The sequence below is a fragment of the Lathamus discolor genome, chromosome 2, assembly GCF_037157495.1.
Source record: "Lathamus discolor isolate bLatDis1 chromosome 2, bLatDis1.hap1, whole genome shotgun sequence".
NCBI lineage: Eukaryota > Metazoa > Chordata > Aves > Psittaciformes > Psittacidae > Lathamus > Lathamus discolor.
Genome location: NC_088885.1, coordinates 42,705,102 through 42,728,400, shown reverse-complemented (window position 1 = coordinate 42,728,400; position 23,299 = coordinate 42,705,102). Strand labels below are relative to the sequence as shown.

General features: G+C 42.8%; 1 protein-coding gene across 4 annotated transcripts in view; it reads right to left on the bottom strand.

Annotated features, from left to right (window-relative positions):
- Positions 1 to 23,299, bottom strand: part of PDSS1 (decaprenyl diphosphate synthase subunit 1) — a 27,350-nt gene extending 4,051 nt beyond the window's left edge. For 2 of the 4 annotated variants that reach the window (XM_065666623.1, XM_065666624.1), the window contains exons 1-9: positions 23,045 to 23,299; positions 21,296 to 21,360; positions 19,274 to 19,397; positions 18,878 to 19,008; positions 9,482 to 9,623; positions 8,594 to 8,705; positions 8,397 to 8,506; positions 1,861 to 1,941; positions 1,592 to 1,705 (exon numbers count right to left, since the gene is read on the bottom strand). In XM_065666623.1, coding sequence (XP_065522695.1) covers positions 1,592 to 1,705; positions 1,861 to 1,941; positions 8,397 to 8,506; positions 8,594 to 8,705; positions 9,482 to 9,623; positions 18,878 to 19,008; positions 19,274 to 19,397; positions 21,296 to 21,360; positions 23,045 to 23,284 — 1,119 coding nt within the window. In that variant the 5' untranslated portion in view covers positions 23,285 to 23,299. Of the gene's footprint in view, positions 1 to 1,591; positions 1,706 to 1,860; positions 1,942 to 8,396; positions 8,507 to 8,593; positions 8,706 to 9,481; positions 9,624 to 12,236; positions 12,333 to 18,877; positions 19,009 to 19,273; positions 19,398 to 21,295; positions 21,361 to 23,044 lie in introns of those variants that run through there. The other 2 variants (XM_065666625.1, XM_065666626.1) reach the window with 2 other exon arrangements.

Here is a 23,299-nt window from a genome sequence, read left to right as displayed (position 1 = left end):
TGCAAAAATGGACACTTTGCATCTAGCAAAGATACACATGAGGAAAAGCATTTACAACTGACCTACAAAGAACAAGTAAGAATCTGCAATAGAAGTGACAGGTTTTATTTTCTTGTATTTCCATATTCTGAATTCATTTCTCTCATAAAGCTAATTAGAAGATAGATGGAGCTGAAAGTTGGAGACAGCCAACCCAAACAAATGAATAAAAGAATAATTTTAATTAAAAAAAGTAGTATTCAATACCCAGAAGACAATCAGTGTTGCCCACGCTCTGCCAAAATCAAGAGTACGTGCAAATGTCCTTGTTTCTCTCTACAAGCAGCTTTAACACGCAAACCATGTCACAATTGCATTCTCTTTCTGTACCCGAGTCTCTCGCTGTTCTTTAGAGAACTCCCCAGTTGCTGATGAATAACAAGATCCTGCTGCTTACCAACAAATTCTGAAATAATGACTCAAGAACAGGTCTGTAGATCCCCGGGGGAGTCTGTTGCGGGGAACTGAGAACATGGAGGAGATTGGGCTCAGCATGCATTTGTCTGCTTTCCTCTCTTTCTCCAAGCTACCTATCCTTGTAAATGCCCAAAGGCTGAGGAAGCAGACACGTGCACACGCTCCATGGCCTCCTACACCAGGCTCTTTAAGAGGAGAAGTTATGAAGTTGTTGTTTTTTTGTTTAATCATTTAAAACTTTTCCCATGTCAAGCTCTGAGCAATTCCAATGCAAGATCACAGACTAGAGAGCTCTGCTGGAGCTATGTGTGCTAGTTTTTGTACCATGCTGTGAAGCTGGATAGGAAACATTGGTTTAAGTCCCAAACCGTCTTCCCTCAGGTGAATCAAGAAGCTTTAACAAGGTGCATTAAATCAGTTTCTTCCCCTTTTATGGATTAGCACCAATTTTAATGTTTCTTTGGGTGCTGCTGGCACTTCTGTTTTCCTTCTACTCTGCCAAGTCATTTTTAAGCCACTAAAAATCTTGACCGATTTTAAGCTTATTCTGTTTATGATACTCCTTTTTTTCTCTCATCCAAACTAGCATTACAACTTCAGAAGGGAAAGCTCCCTACATTTGTAACTGCACAGGACTAGAGGACAAAGAAATGAAGAGTTCAAATCTAATAAATAGAGGTGCCCACCTAAAAGCTAGGCAGAGATTTAAGTTCTTGGCCCCAGGATGAATACAAAGCCCGTAATTTGGCAAAAAGCCTGAACATATAGTCAAGTCTGGGGAGAACAAGATGCCTCAGGGATGATGATAAGGAAGAAGCTACCTAGGAATAACCTGAAGAAAACCTGCAAAAGCTCTCTGAATCCCTGGCCCTCTGCAAAGGTTAAGCACTTGAACTGCGGCAGCATATACATACATATACATACAAGGGCTTCATGGTGAGAGCACGTGTATAGGAAGGTGTTTCTCATTCTGAAAGCACGTGCATGTGCACACTGAATCCAGCTGATCCTGACCACCCAGGACATGCTCATCACTTACACTGTAGACTTGACGTGTTCAAGCTGGACCTCTGTGTGTGCCATGAAGAGCAGTGTACACTTTCTGTTTCGGGAACAGAGTCTCCTGTTGACTTACCTGTCGACAAGCAAACAGGACAGGGCCTGTGGCTAATCCAAGCTTGAGATCTGCTGCTGCTGGCTTCCCCAGATGGTCGGCACATGATGTAAAATCCAGCACATCATCTATTAGCTGGAAACAGATAAATGTACAGATTATTTACAAATTGCAAATGAGAGCTAAATACAGAAGATGTATAGAAATGGGTAAGAGGGCCCACTTTTGGTTTCTAAGGCAGTTTAGAAAGTTTAGATTTTAGATTCCTTTTAGTTCAACACAGGCACTACCTGAAAAGCTATGCCAACATTTTTTCCATACTGGTATGCAATCTCATGAACTTTGGGATCAGGGCAGCCTAGAATTGAAACCTGAAAAGAAAAAGAAAACCCTGAGTAAATAGAAAGCTTTAGTTAGTATCCACTTTTAAGTCTCTCACCACAGAAGTGGCATAGCAAGCACAGACAGCAGGGATATGGGAAAGGGAAATAAAGCTGACTCAGTAGCACATTCCTGCTTATCTCTGCTCATGGATACACACAAATAGCCAAGGTTATTAGAAAACAAGGCTGAACAGCAGTGCAGTATTAAAAATACATTCTTCTGGAAAGAGATTAGCTTTATTAAATATTTATCAGACTTAGGAATTGTAATGCGAGGATGAAAAGAGAAGAAATGTGGATGCACTGCACATGCAGGCTAGTACTCATACACAGTCCAGTGGCAGGGGAATTAAATATATTACATGTATAACTCAGCCAGGGGATAATTGGAGGTCAGACAACAGATAAGTGGACATCACATGCCTCATAAAGATCCACGAAACTGGCTGTGCTGCACCCAGTACAGGAGGGACAGTTGTGATAAGATCAATTTTAAGGGTGATATTAATGATAACTGAATTGCTCAGGAAGATGAGCTGATCAGCTTGCAGACAAAGGTATCAAGGGACAGCTAGTGGCAAAGACAAGACAGTGACTGAAGAAAGGACACCAAGCTAGGCAGAAGTACCACTGAGATAAACAAAACACTGTAATGGAGTACAGATAATCAAGTGCTTGAGAGACAGAAGTTTTGCTGCATAAACCCCACTAAGCTAAAATATAAGACACAAACTAAGATTTGAGAATTAATATCTTGCCTCAAAGTAAGGGCACTTATGCTTCTGCATTTATGTATTGATTATACACTTTGCAAAATGAGGTTGGTTATATTTAAATACTCAGATTTATTTCAGCCTTCAGTAAAGCCATTATGAACAGGGGGCAAAAATCCATTCTGGTTTAATGCAGACATTCCAAAACTGCTGTGACTAACGGAAGGAGTGAAGATACATTCTACTTAATGTAAGACTAAAATACATGCTAGGAAAGCCACACAACATTAAAATATGCGTGTGTATATAAAAATTCCTCTTTAAGACTACGTAAGGTAGGATCAGTAAAAAACACAAACAACCCCATAGTAAAAGAGAGTCCAGCAGTAGCTTTGAAGATGAACATAAAGATGGAAATAAGAACATTATATCGTAATAAATGTGATGCAACTCTCACAAGATTAGGGACTATTTCATGCATCAGTGCATTTTGTAATTCAGCATCAGAACAATTCCCAGTAATAATATGCATCCATGGATAATAGTTAAAACCCAGGGGAATCTGGAGGCCTGAGGCATTAACAGCATCTCACATTTCCCAATTTTATTTAAAAGAGGAGGACAGTACAGCAGGAAATAAATGTTACTGATGTCTAATCACGCAAAATCCTGACGGCTACTAAAGCAGAGTGAACTGTAAATATGAGATATTTGAACAGATGTTGCTAGGGACTATCAAACTAGAACATTTTGCCCTTTTTATATTCCTTTTGATGCTTGCCTCTTACATAGCAGTATTTGCCCCAAAGAGCTAACATCTACTGCTGTACCATGCCTACCAAACTTCTGGTTGCTTCTGTAATACAGATTAGTAAGTACCAGCAAGGTAGGGGGACTCCATCTACCCTGTTCAGTGAAATCTTTACCTACCACCACATTTCATGTAAAGAACTAGAATACAGAATTCAGTAGAACAATGACAAAATCCTGGCTGATAGCAAAGGGTTAGACCAGGCACAAGTTGGTAGATAGGAAGTGCCATGTGAAGAAAAGAGCTTCCTCATTTCATCTGAAAAGCAGAGCTATTCCTGTAGGTACACAGTTTTCTGGGGATGCAGACATTACCTACATAAGGAATTGCATATATACAAGTGAAGCAACAGAAGTGTGAGTTACAGAATTCATCACTGCAAAATGAATTCTTGCACCTCTGCAAGAGAGAACCTGCATAGTTCCTACTGAGGTTACAGACATTTCTGAAGACAAAAAGAGGACACTGATGTGCCTGTCATACCCCAAGTGAGCAATGACCATGACCACATCATAAACCTGCAACATGACTGGGTCTTATCTACCAGGGAGCTCCTTCAGGAGCCCATTTCTTAAATAGGTCTTGTGGATTATTGCCCCCATCCGGACGCTCACTAGGATGCAGGCAGGAAGCCTTGGCCCAGTCAGACTGACACTGAAGAAGTTTAACTGAAGCCATATTGGGATAGTAGCATGCATCAGGATAACAATCTAATGACATATGTTTAAACAATAAAGCTCACCCTCTGAAAACATCCTATAGCTCCCATGATATGACTGGTTGATTACAGATTTAATCTTATAAGAATTCAGGCTTGTCCTCCACTAAATCATGCTGAAAAACCCTTCCTAATACCAAGCAGAACAAGTTCTTCAGAGAGGTTCTTTGACTTCAGCAAGACAGCAAGTCAATCTGCCTGGCATTATTTCAAACACACTTTTTAAAACAGAAAAAAAAAATGTTTCTATTATTTTATGTTCCATGAGAGACTATAAACCAATCTGGCCTCTTTACTGAATTTCACATCCATAAAACATTCTGTCATCAGCTCTGGGTAGCTACACCCTGCTCTGTAAAGTTATGATGTGAGGCTATGGCAGCTGGAATTTAAGGCACTTGCACATCTATACCAGTGCCCTGTAGCTCAGAGAGGAAAACCTGCTGCTGAGCAGGGAGGGGATATGATTGTATAAACAGTACTGGAGATGTTTGCTTTCACACTCTTTAGATTTGTGGACACCATGGAAAGGAAAAGGCTACAAAATCTTCACATTTTCCAGCCTCTCTCCTCCATGCCCATCTCCTGAAGCAATCAGGATCCTGCCTTCTCCTTCATGGCTCATCCACCACTGTTCTTCCAGACAGGAGGACTGTTCCCCTTCCCAGCAGAATCACAGAACAGTTAAGGTTGGAAGGGAACTCTGAAGCTCACTTCACAACTCACTGTGAAGTAAGCTTTGCTTACTTCACATTTAGATCAGGTTGCTCGGGGCTGTGCCCAGCTGAGTTCTGAGCATCTCCAAGGATGAAGATCCCACACCCTGTCTGCACAACCTGTTTTAGAGCTTTGACCAACTTCATGGAGAAATGTTTCCTAACAGCTAATTGAACTGAATTTTATCATGGTGCAACTTGTCCTTTCACGGTGCATATCCCCATCCTCTCTACAGCCTCCTGTTACACAGCTGGAAACAGCAAGGGGACTCCCCTCAGCCTTCTCTACTTCAGACTAAAACCAGCTCTTGACAAAACCATTTGCTCCAGCCCCCAGCCATCATGATGGCCCTTCAGAAAACTGACTCCACGAGCTGAATGTCTTGTATGAGGGAGCCCAACCTTGAGGTCTCGTGAGCCGAACAGAGGCAGTCACTTCACCTGATGTGCTGGCTATGTCGGTAGCAATGCAGCCCAGTATGCGCTCACCCTTCACTGCTGCAGGGCACAGTGCTCACTTTTCCTGCAGGCTCTTCAAATCCTTTCTGGTAACTACTCTTGCAAAGGGGGTTATGAAGGCCTACTTGGGAGAGGACGATATTTACCCAGCAGAAGCCTCCACAAAGAGCAGACAACTATCTTGTCCTGAGCCTGCTTTTTCATGTATTTGACCTTTTTGCAAAGAATTAATATTTTAACATGTTAACCCAAGTACGTGATTATGAAGAATTGTACTTCTACAGAGATGAAGATTATCTGCCTCAGTATCTGTGATATATTTATGCTGATCTTTTTCATAGCAAATATTACGAAGAAACACCCCCAAAGGAGTTACTGTATTTTAAATAATAAATAAGGAAATCTACTGGCTGACCATACTTGATGCTACTGATACTATCACCCTACATATGTCATTGAACTATACTGTAGTCTGCATTCCTAGCTGGGCTGGGGGGGTCAGTTTGGCTGGTGGGGGTCAGAGGTCTTATTGTCCTAGACACCAGTTCCACACCCTGGTAGGTTTTTCTGCTGGAGCCCTGTACGCACACCAAACTATAAACTAGTTAAAGCAGAAGCTCACATGTTGAGCCAGAGCTGCAGTAAGCTCTTCAGTCCTTAAGGCAGACCTACCATACACAGCCTTGCCTTACATGAGAGGCCGCATGCTTTCTCCTAATAAAGAAACCAAGAATCTCTAGTGCAACTTCACACTTATCTCAAAACAAGCATGATTTAATCCCTCTTCTGCAAGTATGCTATGTAAAATATAAACAGCTTTACGAGGGTTAGGAATTCGTATTACAGCAGGATAAAAGGAAGACAGAATGAACCTGCTCAGCTTATTTTGCCATCTCCAGCCTGCCTGAGACTAATAGAAATTCCACTTCAGCTTTATTTCTGAATTCTTGAACCAAAGTCACCTCTCATGTTTCTCTGAAAAATGCCTTTCAGTAACTAGGGCTTCAGTGATCCTTTGGGCCATCTGCCACCATTTCCTTTTGCAATGTATTACTTTGACTGCAACTTTGGTTAACATTCCCCCACACAGAACTCTTGTAGAAAATAACTGGAGACTGGGATGGCTCCAACATCTTAAATAGTCTGTTCTGTCCATAAAGAAACCATTTTCGCTTATTTAAAGGGCTTTTGATTTAAATGCAGTAATGCTTTGGAGATGCAAAAGGTATCTAATGCAGTAACTACACCAGTGTTTTTAGACTATTACCTTGTTTAGACATTGTTCCAGGAATACTCTGCTCTTCCAGCTCTAAGGCATGACACTGTAGAGTTCTAAGATGCCACCTGAGCTTGTTTGACATCTTTCCAGTTAATACTTCTATCTTATTTGTGCACAGAAACAAGTCACTGTTTTTTTTCCTGCCATTAACAGGAACTGAACTGCTTCTAATGACACACTTGCCTGGTTGTAACTGATGTTCTCAAAACCAGTAAGTCTCTCCTTAGCTTTGTCCCCGAGAACGAGATGTGAATATTCTTGATTCCCCAAGTGAGCTTCCTTTTCAGTCTAGAGCTGATGATCCTGCTTATTATTTTTGCTACAGAAAACAACTCCTTTCTGATTCCATCCTTTTCCTTAGTAGCCAAAACCATCAAAGCAAACAAACAACAAACCAAAAACACTCCCCAGCTTAAATCCCCGTTTCATGGCTATCAACAGACTTCTCCTAATCCATGCAGAAAGAAACTGAGAGGGAAAAGTCAATGCTATGTCCAGTAAGCACGGCCATAAAGAGAGACCTCTCTCTTATTTTTCATGTATCACAGATTTTACTACATGTAAAATTCCAGCAAATCAGCAATGGAACAGCTCAGAACAGCCACTAGAAAAAAAGCAGCCAAACACCCCCTTCACCAGCATCACAGACACAGTCTGGAGGGAAGTGCTTAAATCTTTAACTCTTTCAAGTTACGAAAAGGAAAAAATTCAAACTAGCACATTTGTAAGAAGAATCCACCCAGTGGGAAGGTGATTTCTTCTTCCATCTGTGAGAGTGCTTTTAGGAAGGCTGTCAAAGTGAATATAAAGACTTGTATATTTTCACTGGGCTAACAGGATAATGTGATGCTCCTTACTAAACAAATTGCCCACTTATATAAATGAAGATTTGCAAAGGGTCAGGTTGGCATTAATATGAGCAATCCAGAAGGCATTTTTTTTCCTTCAAGAAGATATTTTCCCTCCCCACAAACTCTGTCTCTCATTCTATACAAACCTTTTGACTTCAGCAATTTTTAACACCCATCTATTGCACAAATGTACCAGATCTCTGAGAACAAAGGAGAAAGACGGTAGCACAGATTGTCAGTCTAATTCTCTTAGAACTGCCTCTTGCTATAGCATACACCAGCTATACTGCCTTTAACTAAAATAATAAATTAAAATTATAACTCTTTTGGGGTGAGATTATTGCCATCTTGAATCAAATCTTTTTGTAATCAAGTAACAGAACTGAGTGACAGATAGGGTTGGATATAGTAACTGGTAAGTAAATGCCCCAGACAAATCAAGAAGTACCTGCTTCTGTTCTTTTACAGTATAGTGTACAGACAATCAGTTGTTTCCTCACACTGTTATCATTTAAAGTTCCAGTCCGCACTAAGGAGTGGGACCATATGCGAAAGACAAATTACAGGTGCAAGAATTATCAACTGATATTAAAAACACTCTCGAATTTGCAGAATTGCATAAATTAAAAGCTGCCACTGTGAACCTTATTTTGATTCAAGTGAGGATAATAATAAATTTGTGTATGAATATAAAATAGAAAAGTGAAAACCAATATTGAAGGCTACACAGCTGAACTGTGATAAAATGCACAATCCCAATTGCATTCACATTCTGGCACAATACCACCTAAAGGGTTTGCTTTGGAGGGTCTCCAGAGAAAACACCAATAACTAGGAGTTTAGCTGTGAAGCTTACAGTACGATATGTTAACTTTAGAAGAGACAGACGTACATACTGCTTTACAACTGTTTGCTATGAGACTTGCAGTCTTCTTAAAAGTCTTCTCGAGGTAGTGAGCAAATCTCTCATTCTCATTTTCCTTGGAACCCAACTGGAGGAATTCACCTAAAAAGTTGCACAGATGGGAGTGTTTATTTGAGGGTTTACTGCTTAGCAAGCAAATCTGAAGGTAAAAACAGAAAAAGACCTTACCACGCACCAGATCTTCAATCACCTGAGTTAGAACAGAGATGATAGTAGTATTTCCAATTCGTGCTAAAGCTACAGAAGCAGCTGAGAGGATGAAGTCACCAGCTAGAACAGCCTAAGAATAAGAAAAAAATTGATCTTTCAAGTCTTTTCCTGTGTTAGTACAGCCAATACAATTCCCCTTATTTAGCAGGTTTACTCCTCAAATCACATCATTTTCCTATGTAAAGCACGTCTATCTCAAGGTAAGAGAGAAAACAGAAGACAACCAAATACTAAAATTTGAACCATTTTTGAATCCCTATCTTCGAGTGCTGGTTATATTTTCTATATAAGTACTGTCCTCCCTATATGCAATACCTGAACTGCTTGTGAAGGTTTTTTGAACATTACTTCTCTATTTGACCACCATGTTACACCATGTTGGCTCTGAACTGCCCTGGTAAATTCTGATGTGCCAGCACTGTATGTCTTTCCTCGCATTTCTGATTAAAACCTTCCTTTTAATACTCTATGAAGAAACACCTCTCTCAAAAGTCAAAATATCTTTCATGCTGACTGAAAACCTCTTTGCATTCACTACTGAATCAGAGTAACATATAGTGTTCTGGATGATGTACGAGTTCAAAGTATTCCAACAGCACTGGAGAAAATGGCATAGGGAATGTAAAATCAGTAAGAATCACAGTACAGTCAGACATTACACCTAACGCTTCCTACAGTTCAAAAAAGGAACACATATTTTTCTTATCCACAATCTGTGCACACCTCTTCATACTTTTTCTGGCACATCCCAAGACCGTGCCTAGGGATAGTAATGTGACAAAAACCCCAGGTATTTGTGCTCTGCTGAAACTCAAAGGCAAGTCTTGCACATAATAGCAAACCTACCTTCCTCTCTCCCCAGATTTGATTGACTGTCATTTTTCCTCTGCGAGAATTTGCATCATCAATAACATCATCATGAACTAGGCTAGCTGTGTGGATCATCTCAGCAATTATGGCCACAGAGCGCTGGCTTGCTTGCACCTCCCTGAAAGAAAACCCCAAGAACTGTCAAATAATTCAATCGGTCCTATGTGCTGAAATACATTAAAAGGAATCTCTATAAAAAGCAAACAAAACCATGTTTCTCTGAAAAGCAGCTGTTGCAGCTTTTCAATGGTCTGAACCCCATCTTTCAAACCTGGAATTAGGAAGACAAAAGAAAGTGAGATCATGTTAGTACAGTAAGTGCAATGGGATGTTTCCATCCTTATTAGGCCTGTTTCTGCCTTGCTGCATTAGCAGTACTGCAAAACTCCCAAGTTATTAACTCTAATCCCTCTAAATCCAGACTGCAATAAATAGCAGAGTATCAAGGATGCTTGGCTCCAAGCAGATGGAAATCTGGAACACAGCAGAGAAAAGAATGCCAGGTAGCTCTGTAGATGAGTTTAAAGTTTTCCTTTTCTCGGTGTTGCTCTACCTGCAAGATGCATCATCACAAACTCTCCAAAGCTGGGTAACTACTGACCTGCAGGCTGCAGAGATCAGCAGGCAAAGAAACCTGTATTCTACATCTGAAAGCCATAGCTCATGGATTTCATCCTTTAAGTTATTTGATTACCTTAAGACCTCAGAAGTTCTTCAACAGCCTGAGGAATTAACTGGAATTATACTGCAATCACTTTAGGACTGTAAACACTACCTAACACTTACTGAAATTCAGCCTTTGGGAAGATCTAACACTGATGATTCAACTCTCAGTAGTTCACACCTACTTTAGTTTTTAAACTAGGTGAAAAGAAGAAAATGGAAGAAAACCAAAGCAATTATCTAGGGAACAAGATGTTGAAATGTACAGAAAAGAGCCAACTTAGCTCACACAGAAGACCATCTACCTGACTACCCAGCTACCACAGCCCTGTTCTTGTATCTGTTTTCTTCTACCTGTTTTCATCATGGGTTGTATGCAGGATCCCAGAAACGGCTATCCCAGTCAGCCTTGCCTTATAGTTGTAACAAGCCACATGGATAACATGGACATTAAAAACAACAAAGCAATGAAAGAAAGAAAGAAACAAACCCAACAAAATAATAAGAAAAAAACAAAAAACAAAAAAACCCAAAAAAACAAAAAACAAAAAGAACCCCAAACAAAACCCCAACAAACAAACAAACAAAAAAAAACCCAACAAAAAAACGCTCAACCAAAATCACCACCACAAACAAAACCAAAACCCAAACCAAAAAATCAGGGAAAGAAAAATATTACTTCTGGTACACAGAATCATGGAGTAGCTGGGGTTGGAAAGTATCTTAAGATCATCTAGTTCCAATCCCCCTGCCATGGGCAAGGACACCTCACACTAAACCATGTCACCCAAAGCTTCGTCCAACCTGCCCTTGAACACCGCCAGGGATGGAGCATTCACAGCCTCCCTGGGCAACCCATTCCAGTGCCTCACCACCCTAACAGTAAAGAACTTCTTCCTTATATCTAACCTGAGCTTCCTCTGTTTAAGTTTTAACCCATTACCCTTTGTCCTGTCACTACAGTCCCTAATGAAGAGTCCCTCCCCAGCATCCCTATAGGCCCCCTTCAGATACTGGAAGGCTGCTATGAGGTCTCCACTCAGCCTTCTCTTCTCCAGCCTGAACAGCCCCAACTTCCTCAGCCTGTCTTCATACGGGAGGTGCTCCAGTCCCCTGATCATCCTCGTGGCCCTCCTCTGGACTTGTTCCAACAGTTCCATGTCCTTTTTATGTTGAGGACACCAGAACTGCACACAATACTCCAGGTGAGGTCTCACAAGAGCAGAGTAGAGCGGCAGGATCACCTCCTTCAACCTGCTGGTCACGCTCCTTTTGATGCGGCCCAGGCTATGGTTGGCTTTTGGGCTGCAAGCGCACACTGAAGCCAGCTCATGTTCATTTTCTCATTGACCAACACCCCCAAGTCCTTCTCTGAAGGGCTGCTCTGAATCTCTTCTCTGCCCAACCTGTAGCTGTGCTTGGGATTGCTCCCACCCAGGTGTAGGACCTTGCACTTGGCATGGTTAAACTTCATGAGGCTGGCATCAGCCCACCTCACAAGCGTATCAAGGTCCATCTGGATGGCATCCCTTCCCTGCAGCGTATCAACTGGACCACACAGCTTGGTGTCATCGGCAAACTTGCTGAGGGCGCACTCAATCCCACTGTCCATGTTAGCGGCAAAGATGCTGAACAAGACCGGTCCCAACATCGACCCCTGAGGGACACCACTCGTTACTGGTCCCCAGTTGGACATTGAGCCATCGACTGCAACACTCTCTCTGCGGCCATCCAGCCAGTTCTTGCATTGCCTATGTCTACTGAATTCTAATGATTAATCACAAAATGAAAGAACATCTTGCAGTCTGCTGACATACACCGCGTCTGACATCCACCTCTGTGCAGAACTCTGCACTGCTGTTAGTGGGAGTTCTACACCCTGAACAATAGCAGGATGTGTGGCTCAGGCTGTGAAAATGTAGCTTTTCACACAACAGAAGATAAGAGCTGGAAACCTTCACAGCTGTTTGAAGGTAAGTTTCACTGTGGACTAGTAATTTAATCAAATGCTAGTTCAGTGTAAGTAGTTTTCCAAAATAAGCTATCGTTACTAAGTAGGAGAACTTACCTTCTAACAACTGTAAGGGTCCCCAGGCTCTTTCATGCACTGGTCTCCTTTGGGGACTCCCTTTTCATTAATTATATCAGCAGACTGGACTTCCTGCTGGGAAGTAGCAGCAAAGGCAAAACTCACCGACACACCAAAATCTTTCAGTTGTATGAAGACAGCACAAGAACACATTTCAAAAGCACGTTTTGAAAAGTTCTGCATTATAGTGCATTTCATCTCTGACAATGACTAAAAATGGCATAAGAACGTTCATGGTCCATGTGTCTGGTTCCTAGAATGTTGTATCAAAAATGGTAATTTAACCTGAAGAGGGTTTTTTTTAACTATTTCTGCAAGGTCTCAAGCAAGGTTCTTCCCATCACGGGCAAAAAAAAATCTGCAATAGTTTCCTACAAATATCTTGTGAGAGTAATTGTGAATCGGAGCATGCCTATGTTAGGGAAGACACACAAGAAACAGGATCCTTCTTACTCCCTGCCATTTTGCATTCTGCATTGCCTGCAAAAGAAAAGCAAAAAGTAGCAGTAACTCAACTCAATAGATAATTGGGTCCCCACAAGTCCAGTAAGTGGAAAGATGCCATTTTTAGGTCATTCTCAAAGTAAAGGCACCCCCAGATAATATATATTTATACTAAATTTGTATACAACTTTGAGTTTATCTTTTTACATATGCATTATATTAATTTTGAAGTCCTTGATCATTTTCTGTATGTCAGTAGGACCCCCTGACTGATTCTGTGATAAGCTTTTACAGAGCTACAGTACCCTGAGGTCTTTTCCATTACAGAACTTGTGTCATGGACATTAAACAAGACCAAAGCTGCTCTTACAGACTGGAAAGAACACCCAGACAATCACACCTCTACCTCCAAATATCCCTCTTCAAATTAAAGATGAAAATAAAAATAAAAATAGGGGGTGAGAGGTGACCAGGACAGACTCAAACCAACACAAAACAGTACTTACATTTTGCAACAAAGATTTGCAATGTGCTTGCCAGTAAGCAACTATTGCCAGTTTAAAGACAGGAAACATGCAAAAGAACTTGCAAAACTGGTGTGTTATAACCACACTCCCAAAGTACGCTGTTTGAGAAACACAGTCCCTGACACGGAAGAACACTGCAGACTAAGGGAAGCACAGAGAAAGGATGTGTTAACAGGGGAGCAAATTACAGACCAGATGAAAAACCAGTACACAGTACAGATATCTGATAACCATGGTTTAGAGAGTGAAAGAAAAGAGGGCAAAGGTTGTTGGCAGGTCATCATATCTTTGGAAAACATTATTTTATTGAGTTTAGCCTGGTGAATATATTGAAGTATTTCTCACACTATTCTGATGGATTTATTGCCCTTTTTACCCCTAAATCTTTTGTGCTATTTTCCCTATTGAGATGTCTCTGTACTTCTTTGGCCTTCTCTTACTTGCTCATCTCTCATTTTGGTTGCCAAAATAGAAATAAAACCTCCTATTTTTTTTTTCACCTATCTCTTTTTTTGGATACTTTACAGTTTTCAGTAACTGCTTTGAATCAAGTCCATAAGTTTGTATCACGTGCCAAAAACAGATTAATCTCAAGCCTCTATTACCGCTTTGGCTTTCTGTATCACTTACTACTTGAGTGGTTTACAAGCAATTATAGACTAAGTCTGCCAGAGTCACTTGGAAAGAGCACTTCCTACTCCAATCTACAGAGAGAAATGGCTCATCGGAGAGGATCAGATCCTGGTCCACAGCATGCTGAACACCCACCTCCATGAACTGCAGAAAGGAGGCTGCTCTGCTGGTAATCTGACCTTGTAGCTAAGTTAGTGATGTTTGTATAGCTAGACAAGCAAAGAGGCAGAGGAGCCTGCAGAAGTACACGGAGTGGGGAAAGGAGTTTATGCAATAAAGGAGATAGCATGTGGTTAATCCTTGTTACAGGTGGAGAGCTGGGAACAGACTCTGCAGTGCATACATGTGGTTGTTGTACAAAAGCTGGACAATATTAATTCAAACTGTTGAACACGAGGGGAAATTAGGGGTGGCCATGAGTGGTGAAGGGCAGTTGTGAGGGAGATCATGAGGGGAAAGGGATGGCAGTCACGAAGGAAGATCGTGAGGGGAGATGAGGGATGGCCATGAGGGGTAAGGGGCCATTGTGAGGGGAGATAGTGAGGGGAGAGGAAGGGCGGCCACAAGGAAAGATCATGAGGGGAAAGGAAGGGCAGCCATGAGGGGAGATCGTGACGGAGAGAAGGGGCAGCCACAAGGGAAGATCATGAGGGAGAGAAGGGGTGGCCCATGAGGGGAGATCATGAGGGGAGAGAGTGAGGGAAGATGAGGGATAGTCATGAGGCGTGAGGGGCCGTTGTGAGGGGAGAGGAAGGGCAGCCATGAGGGATGATCGTGAGAGGAGAGGTGGGGTGGCCATGAGGAGAGATCATGATGGGAGAGCAAAGGCAGACATGGGATGTGAGGCGTGGCCATAAGGGATGAGTGGCATTCATGAGGGGAGATTATAAGGGAAGATTAGGAGGGGAGAACAGGGGCAGCTGTTGAGTGTGAGGGGTGGCCACGGTAGGGTGTAGGGGTGGCAGCTATACAGTGTGGGCCACTACAGGCGACAGATGAGGGGTGGCTACGAGTGGAGATTATTAGGGGCAGCCATGAGGCGAAATCAGCTTGTCCTTAGCACCATGGTTTAGTGGTGGTCTTGGCAGCCCTGGGTAACGGTTGGACATGGTGATCTTACAGGTCTTTTCCAACCTAGCTGATTCTATGATTCTATTTGCAAACACCTTTGGAGAATACACTCTGAACAGAAACACTAGGTCCAGTCGGGCTAAGTGATAATGCTATGAAATTCTGCACACACATCTGTGAAGAAATGCCGGAGCATGTGTGAAACTGAGGGTTTGCATGACCTCAGCTTGGACTCCTTACAACAATTCTCACTCTTGCACAAAGCTAAGTTGCTATCATTAAGCAAAAAGCCATTGCTCAAGGGGCTCAAGTACTCAGGGTTGGACTTCTGACACTTGGATCTCCAAGGGAAAAAAGCCCAAAACATACAAGCACAGAAGAACTGGAATGCTTCAGACACTCCTTCTGACAATAGTTCATATTCTTTAAACAACTGTCATTCTCCTTATTATAACTACAATAAGATGAACTCACTCTATACAGAGACAGTTAACCTGCTGAGGGCATTCTAAATACTTACCCTTCCTCAACTCTAACCACGAATCACCTAACTTAAGCAGAGCTACCTGGGTGCCCTCTATTCACTTGAGAAGTCTCAGCAGTTCTGGTGTGGCTCTGTGAAGACAGAGAGGTCTCTGTGGAGTGCCTCGTAAGATCAAGACCTATAACCTTACAAAGTTGTTTTCTGTTTTTTGAACAGCCAAACAAGGAAGAGTATTACCTTTTCTGCTACTACTGCACAAGAGGAAAAGGGAAAAAAGAAACCACACAAAAAATAACAAATGAAAGAACAGACAAAAGCATGCTGGGTTCAGCAAGTTATATGACAGTTGAGAATGGCAGCAAGATGAAGCAGAAACTCAACATCGGTAACACAAACCCCAGTGGCAGAATGCAAAAAAAAAAATGCTAGGGATGAACAGCACAGGATATTGTCTCACCCTACAAGTCTAGAGATGCTGTGGCCAGCATGTTTGATTACATGTGTGGGAACCAAAGCTTCAACAAACAAAAACAAGTCTAGGAGAAGAATCAGTATGAACTGAGGAAAACAACAATAAAAGGTTTGAAGAGAAATGACAAGTTGAAAGAGAAAAAACATCTTTAAAAAATAGTATTTGTTGTGAGCAGCAGAACAGAAAGCAAGCTGGGTTTTCTTTTACTCTCAGGTCTACAGCAGAGTAACACACAGTGTTACCTTCCCTATATACACAATATTCCTCACAAACAGTAAAAAGCAGGAAGAACAACTTGTCACCTGAAAGCAATACTGCTTTAAGAAACAACAATAATGAAACCAGTATCAGTGTGAGCTGGAAGTATATGCAAATACAAAGTAGATGTAACAGACTGCTTCAAGAAGCTTAAACACAAAAAGTGGCATGAGGCAAAGCAGAGGAAGATATATACCCTGGGATCGTTCTTCTCCTTTGCTGAAACTTTTCTGCTCTCCCTACTCTGAGTTTCATTCTAAAAGTCATACATCAGAGATAGTGACTCTATTTGTCCTTTTACAAGGAATGTTCAGATTAATGAAGAGGCTTTTAAACATTAGACATAATTTGGAGGTGCTGACAAAAACTCAACACATGTACAAAAGCTGCCAAATTACACGGGCATCTATAAATCAGGGCGCTTATGCTGAGGGTCAGCTTATGAGAAGCAAACACTTGCCTCAGGCATGTGTGGCACTTGAAGTCTGAGATGACACTTTATCATTGGCATAGGGCAGGTCTCAAAACTGATCCTCACGGTTTCAAGGCAGCATAAAGTATGGACAAGAATATGTCCATGACCATATACACACATCAAAAGACAGCAAATATGCTTTGAGCATATAAAGGCAAAAGCTACTACTTGTCTTTGCTTCGTTGCTCACCTGCATGACATTAACTCCAGCCTTCTCAGTACTGCATGTACACCACACAATTTTGTTCATACGTTTCTCATGCTACACACTAGAATGAGATAAAAACTATTTTTCCTGTTACCCTGACTAGAAGGATGCTCCAAAAACTCACTGCCCCAGTTGTTGCCCTGATTATTTTTGCAGCCCTTCTCTGAAGCTAGCTGTACTTACCTATTTTGAATAGAAGGATCAGACATGCTGATGATTTCACAAAGTGTGATATACAAGGGTATCAGCACACCAGTAGCTGATCTGAATATATTATGTTTGATGCAAGCTAGGATTACTTTTAAGGTTTTTCATAGAGAAGGTGGCTAGAAATCATACGTGGGTTACAAGTAAGGGGATACTCATGAGCCTCCGAGCTCAAGAAGAAATTTCTGTTTAATTGTGGTGCCTTTCAATACACTATAGGTGGCCAGTCATCAAGAATGACTCTGTCATTCTTGATTGTCATTCTGAATCATTCTGTCATTAAGAACTGCCATCATCACACTCATGCTCTTCATGTCAAAATCACTCATAAAAATGTTAAGCCCATCAGTGCTGTGACAAAGGACATCCTTGATGAGTTTCACAACTGATATTGCTCCTTTTGCTACCTCTAAGACAATGACAATGCACAGTGCTGCATGGAGAACAGAATCAGGCTGGCATGAAGTTCATTAATCCTAGACAACATTCCCCTAAACCAAGAGGAATTGGCACACACAGGACAGGACACTGCCAACTAGGTTTTGCTTTCTCCTTCAAAATGATATTCACATGGGAGGGGGTATAACAGGAGAAGTGCCATATCAAACAGCAAAATATATGCTATGCTGAGGCAGAAATCAAGTCTAACAAGGCATTAACCTACTGCTAAGGAAAAAATTATGTGAGAGCTGAGAGAAATCCCTTAAGACTGACAAATTGGTCTGGAAACACTTCTGTCAAGGGGCCAAACATTTCATATTTGAAATTTCATATGAAGGAAGACTGGAAGCATAGCTGGAAAGCAGAGAACACTCCGCCCAACATCTTTCCTCAAAATGAGAAAGTAACAACTGATAGGAACGTGTGGAGAACCATTTGCAATCAACCAGAGCAAGGAGTGGTGGAGAGTACAGAGAAAGCATGATGTTCTGCTCAGTTAAAACTGTTGTCAAAAAACAAGTAACTTCAAAAATGTGAGGATTACACCAGCTCTAAGCTCAGAATCTTACACCGAACTGTAGAACCTTGCTCCTAGGGTTTGGGGCGGGGAAATCTGACCACTTTGAATGTCTCACAGTTTTGATTATACCACACACTTAATGGCTTTTCTGCATAGTAACAAAAAAAAAAAAAGCTATGGAAGTCTCTTCTTGCAGCAAAGTTCCCACCTGTGACAAGAGTTTAATAGCTACAGGACTGGTTACAAATGAAATTAAGTTGATATATTTTCAAGGAGTGATAAAGGATCTAATCAAGCATCTACATAAGAAGCTAAAATTGATTAAAAGCCTTACAAATATCAGACTTCTGGATTATTTATCCATCACCTGTTACAGGTACAGTATAGTCCACAATTTTACACATGGAAATACGTAATAAACTCAGTAGTTCCTTTCGCATTGCTAACTACAAAAATACAGTTTCACAATGGAACTTGAACTCAGGTTTTCCTGAGGAGCTTTTTATTTTCAAAAAGCTACTAGACATATTTTTTTTTTGGAACATGAGAATGATAAATTTCAAGTACAGTACTTGGAATGAGCTTTAAACTTGGGGGAATGAAAGAGGGCAGATTTAGATTAGATATTAGGAAAAAAGAATTATTCACTAAGAGAGTAGTGAGGCACTGGCACAGGCTACCCAGAGAAGCTGTGGATGCCCCCATCCCTGGCAGTGTTCAAGGTCAGGTTGGATGAGACTTTGAGCAACCTGGTCTAGTGGAAGGTGTCCCCACCTGTGGCAGGGAGTTGGAACTAGATGCTCTTTAAGGGCCCTTCCAACCAAAACCATTCTATGATTCTATGAATATACGTCCATATATCCAAAAGTGACTGACTCACCTGGAATTATTATGGTGAATGTTGCAAGCCCTTGCCATTAGCACCACAATCATTGGTCGAAAGGCCTTTCCTTTCCCATCAAAGTAATAATCACACATTTCCTTAAGTTCTGCTGCAGATACAAGTAATTCCTATAGAAAGGAAATTAACATATCAGCATAGAAGTCACAAAGCTAATCTGTTTAGTGCAAGCAAAACAGTATGCATGCATAAGGTTATTGCCTGTATTGCATTATGGCTCTGTAAGGTATGTAGAAATGCCCCTTTTGCCTTCAGTTTAAGTTTCAGACAGCTGTTCATAAAGAATATTCTTACAATAACTATACTCCAAAGCAATGGTTGCTATTAAAATCAGAATCATCACAACACCCCAGAACAGTCACCAAAATCCCTTACCTTTTTAATATCTTCATAGAGATTCTTCAAGTCTTTTCTACCAAGTTGAAAAGGGTCTTGGTACTTTTCATTACTAACTGTTTTACTGCAGCTGCACCAGTGGGAGGTACTTGTATGATGAAACCTGGTAACAGTGTTTTTCAAGAGAGTAATTATGTTAAAAGCAAACTTTCTCCAACCCCCCAAACAGAAACATTTTAAAGCATTCCCCCCTCCTCCGCCCTCGCGCAAAATTTAACCAAATGGCTAAAATATAAGCAGAAGGCATCAAAACACTCTTTTCAGCCAGCTAGTAAAGTGTAAGGATGGCACAGCCACGTACTGATGATTGTAGACTTTTAGGAGCTGGTAAAGTGCAGCATTTGGCAAACAATAACCCCCTCTCCACCTTTAACAGATTACACAAGTCTCCCGAGACACATAAAACTACATTGCTCTCACTGTATTCTTTTTGAATACACTACTGATAGCACGGCATATGTTTGGAGATGAAGCATTCACTTTCCAGTAGCACAATTATCCTGTTTCTTTGTGGTCAATGGCGCAGAATCTAGCTGGAGGTCTGTGACTAGTGGAGTTCCTCAGGGGTCGGTGCTGGGACCGGTGCTGTTTAATATTGTCATCAATGACCTGGATGAGGGAACTGAGTGCACCCTCAGCAAGTTTGCTGATGACACAAAACTGGGAGGAGTGGCTGACACACCAGAAGGCTGTGCTGCCATTCAGCGAGACCTGGACAGGCTGGAGAGTTGGGCGGGGAGAAACTTGATGAAATTTAACAAGGGCAAGTGTAGAGTCTTGCATCTGGGGAAGAACAACCCCATGTACCAGTACAGGTTGGGGGTTGACCTGCTGGAAAGTAGCGAAGGGGAAAGGGACCTGGGGGTCCTGGTGGATAGGAGGATGACCATGAGCCAGCAATGTGCTCTTGCGGCCAAGAAGGCAAATGGCATCTTAGGGTGCATTAGAAAGGGAGTGGTTAGTAGGTCAAGAGAGGTTCTCCTCCCCCTCTACTCAGCCTTGGTGAGGCCGCATCTGGAATATTGTGTCCAGTTCTGGGCCCCTCTGTTCAAGAAGGACAGGGAATTGCTTGAAGGAGTCCAGCGCAGAGCCACAAAGATGATTAACGGAGTGGAACATTTCCCTTATGAGGAGAGGCTGAGGGAGCTGGGTCTCTTTAGCTTGGAGAAGAGGAGACTGAGGGGTGACCTCATCAATGTTTACAAATATGTAAAGGGTAGGTGTCAGGATGATGGAGCTAGGCTTTTTTCAGTGATATCCAGTGATAGGACAAGGGGCAATGGGTGTAAACTGGAGCATAGGAAGTTCCACGTTAACATCAGGAAGAACTTCTTTACTGTAAGAGTGACAGAGCACTGGAACAGGTTGCCCAGGGGGGTTGTGGAGTCTCCTACACTGGAGATATTCAAAGCCCACCTGGACAAGTTCCTGTGTGATGTACTGTAGGTTACCCTGCTCTTGCAGGGGGTTGGACTAGATGATCTTTTGAGGTCCCTTCCAACCCTTGGGATTCTGTGATTCTGTGATTCTTGTATAATCCTGGAAAAAGCATTCCTGACACGGATTTGAAAATTTTTCTTTGCACACCCAGCTACGTTATAAGTTAATTCAGTACTTCCAGGTAGCATGATGATACTATGAAAGTTCATCAATAAAGGGGGAAAGCCCCACCTGGATGCATTAAGATGCATTAGGCTTAGGCCCGATTTTTTTTCTGTAATGTTTCCTGGAGTTTAAATTTATGTCGCTTATTATGTTTCCTTTTTCAGAGTGAGCCATATGGGTTTCCCTGGGGCACTCTTGCTCTACCTGTTGCTGTCCAGCATGAAGGACTTAGATTCACACTTAGGACCATAGGAAGAGTCTGTACAGAATTATCCAGCATGTACTAGAACAAAAAAACTTCTTTTCAAAGTTTACAGTTCACGGGCGTAACAATATCCAGTTCACCCAATAACTATCTCTTTCCCCATTACACAACTATATGAATCTCCAACTTACCGCCAAAATATATTACATATTTTTGGAAATGACAACGTTGAATTTCTTTGGGTAAAGTGACAAATCTGCACAAAGAAAAATCAGGGTTAAATTAACTGTCAGAAAACATTTGGCTACAAAACATAAGTGTCTGTTCATCAATATTGCTCAGTTTCTCCATTTTAACTGCCCAGCAGCCAGTGGAGTCTCATAATCTCCTTCCATATCATGAGACATAACTGCCAGTATGCACATTAGCTTCTAACTTGAAGTGACTCTTTCACTCAGAAGAGCTGGACTTTCTCCCCTCACAGGACCAACCTAGAAGACATTATCAGTTAACTTTCCAGAACTGCTCTACTGTAACCTTGCTTTTGCACTTATGGAAGGTATGATTTCCAAACTTCCTGTCCTGCAGATAAATCTGGACTGCACCAGTCAAGGCACAGAGAAAAGGACAAGAGCTGTTTCTGTAAACTACTACACTAACAGAAGAAGAACGTGTCCTTATTTTCCCCTGAAGCAATTTTAATTCAGCTTGCTTCTTATGATAATTTGTACCAGCACATCTTCTCTGCTACCATGTCAAGAACCTAACCTCCAAACCTAGCAACCTCTCCCTGCAGAGCCCAGGAGCCTGAGGAAAGGCAAAGTCGCAGGTCCAGATTCCAGCAGAGACAGGCTGAGAAGGGAAAGGCAGCCTTTGCTCCACTACCAGCAGTCCTTCCAGGAAGTACCCAGCCCCGCCCTGGAGTACACGCTGACTCAGGGGCCAGCCATGTGGACCCAGCCCAATATCATTGCAATCCACACACTTCACCAAACTTCCTCTTCAAAAGCCTGTACAGAAATGCTCAAGGAGACCTAGAACTGGAGAAGGATTCCCTCAATTTGCTCCTCATAGCTCAGTGTCTCCTTGTACATGGCGCAAAGCCTCTCTCTCCTTGCACACAGCAACAGACAGAAAGAGCACCACTCCCGCTCCAGGGCACCCTTCCATCCAAACTGTGTACAGGGCAAAAAAAAAAAAGCCACACAAGGAGACAAGGAAAGGTAGAGGAATAGGAAGAAGAGGTACCGCAACTTATCGCAGGTTTGCAGCTCCCGGCTGTATGATTCCAGTGCCCAGATCTATGGCCAAGACCCTCATAAGCTCACCCTCTCACCATTTTCTGCTGTTACAAGAACAGGCGATCTCTTCCTAGTCCTTCTGTGAGGGTACAGGCTCTCTCCTTTACACTGCTGCTTAACGACATGGGACTGGGTCGTGCACGACTCTATAGACACACCACAGCCAGAACACTTTACTGCAGGTCAGAACAGTAGCCTGGCCTTGTGAAAGAGGTGTGAACAAATGCAGGAAGAGAACTGCCTCCCCATTACAACTCACTAAATTAACTTACACACCAACACACTGAAACCCTCTCGTTGAGGAGAACCACTTTCTCTGCTTCCACTTAGCGAGAGCTCCAAGAGGTTGTTCCCCACAAGAGCAACCAATCCTGCCCTCAAAACCCTGAAGTCAGTACTTAACCTTGCACTGACAGCGCTCCTACCCCCTGCGAGGCCCCCGGCCCGGGCTGCGCACCGCCTGCCGCTCACCGACGGCCCTCGACCACTGGAACCGCCTCCGGGCCTTCGCGCACCCCGGGCGGGAGGGAGGCCGTAGGTTGTGCCTGCCCGACCCCGCCGCCCACCCGCCTACCCCCGCCGCCGCCGCCCCATTCATTCCCGGTGACCTCCAGGCGCCCGCCGCCGCGCCGCACTCACCGCCGAGCTGGGGGCCGGCGGCAGCAGCGGGCTGCGGGCCCCGGGCCCCGGCGGCCGGAGGCGCGGCAGGGAGCCGAGCGGCTGCACCCAGCGGGAGCAGGGGCCGCACCGCCACCACCAGCGCAAGGCCATGGTGTCCCCCAGCCCCGCCGCGCCGGCACCGCCTTCCGGCGCCTCCGCGACCCGGACGCGGAAGCCGGGCGCCGCCACCACCCTCAGGCACGGGTGCTGGGAGGACATCCGAGCGGGGGGAGG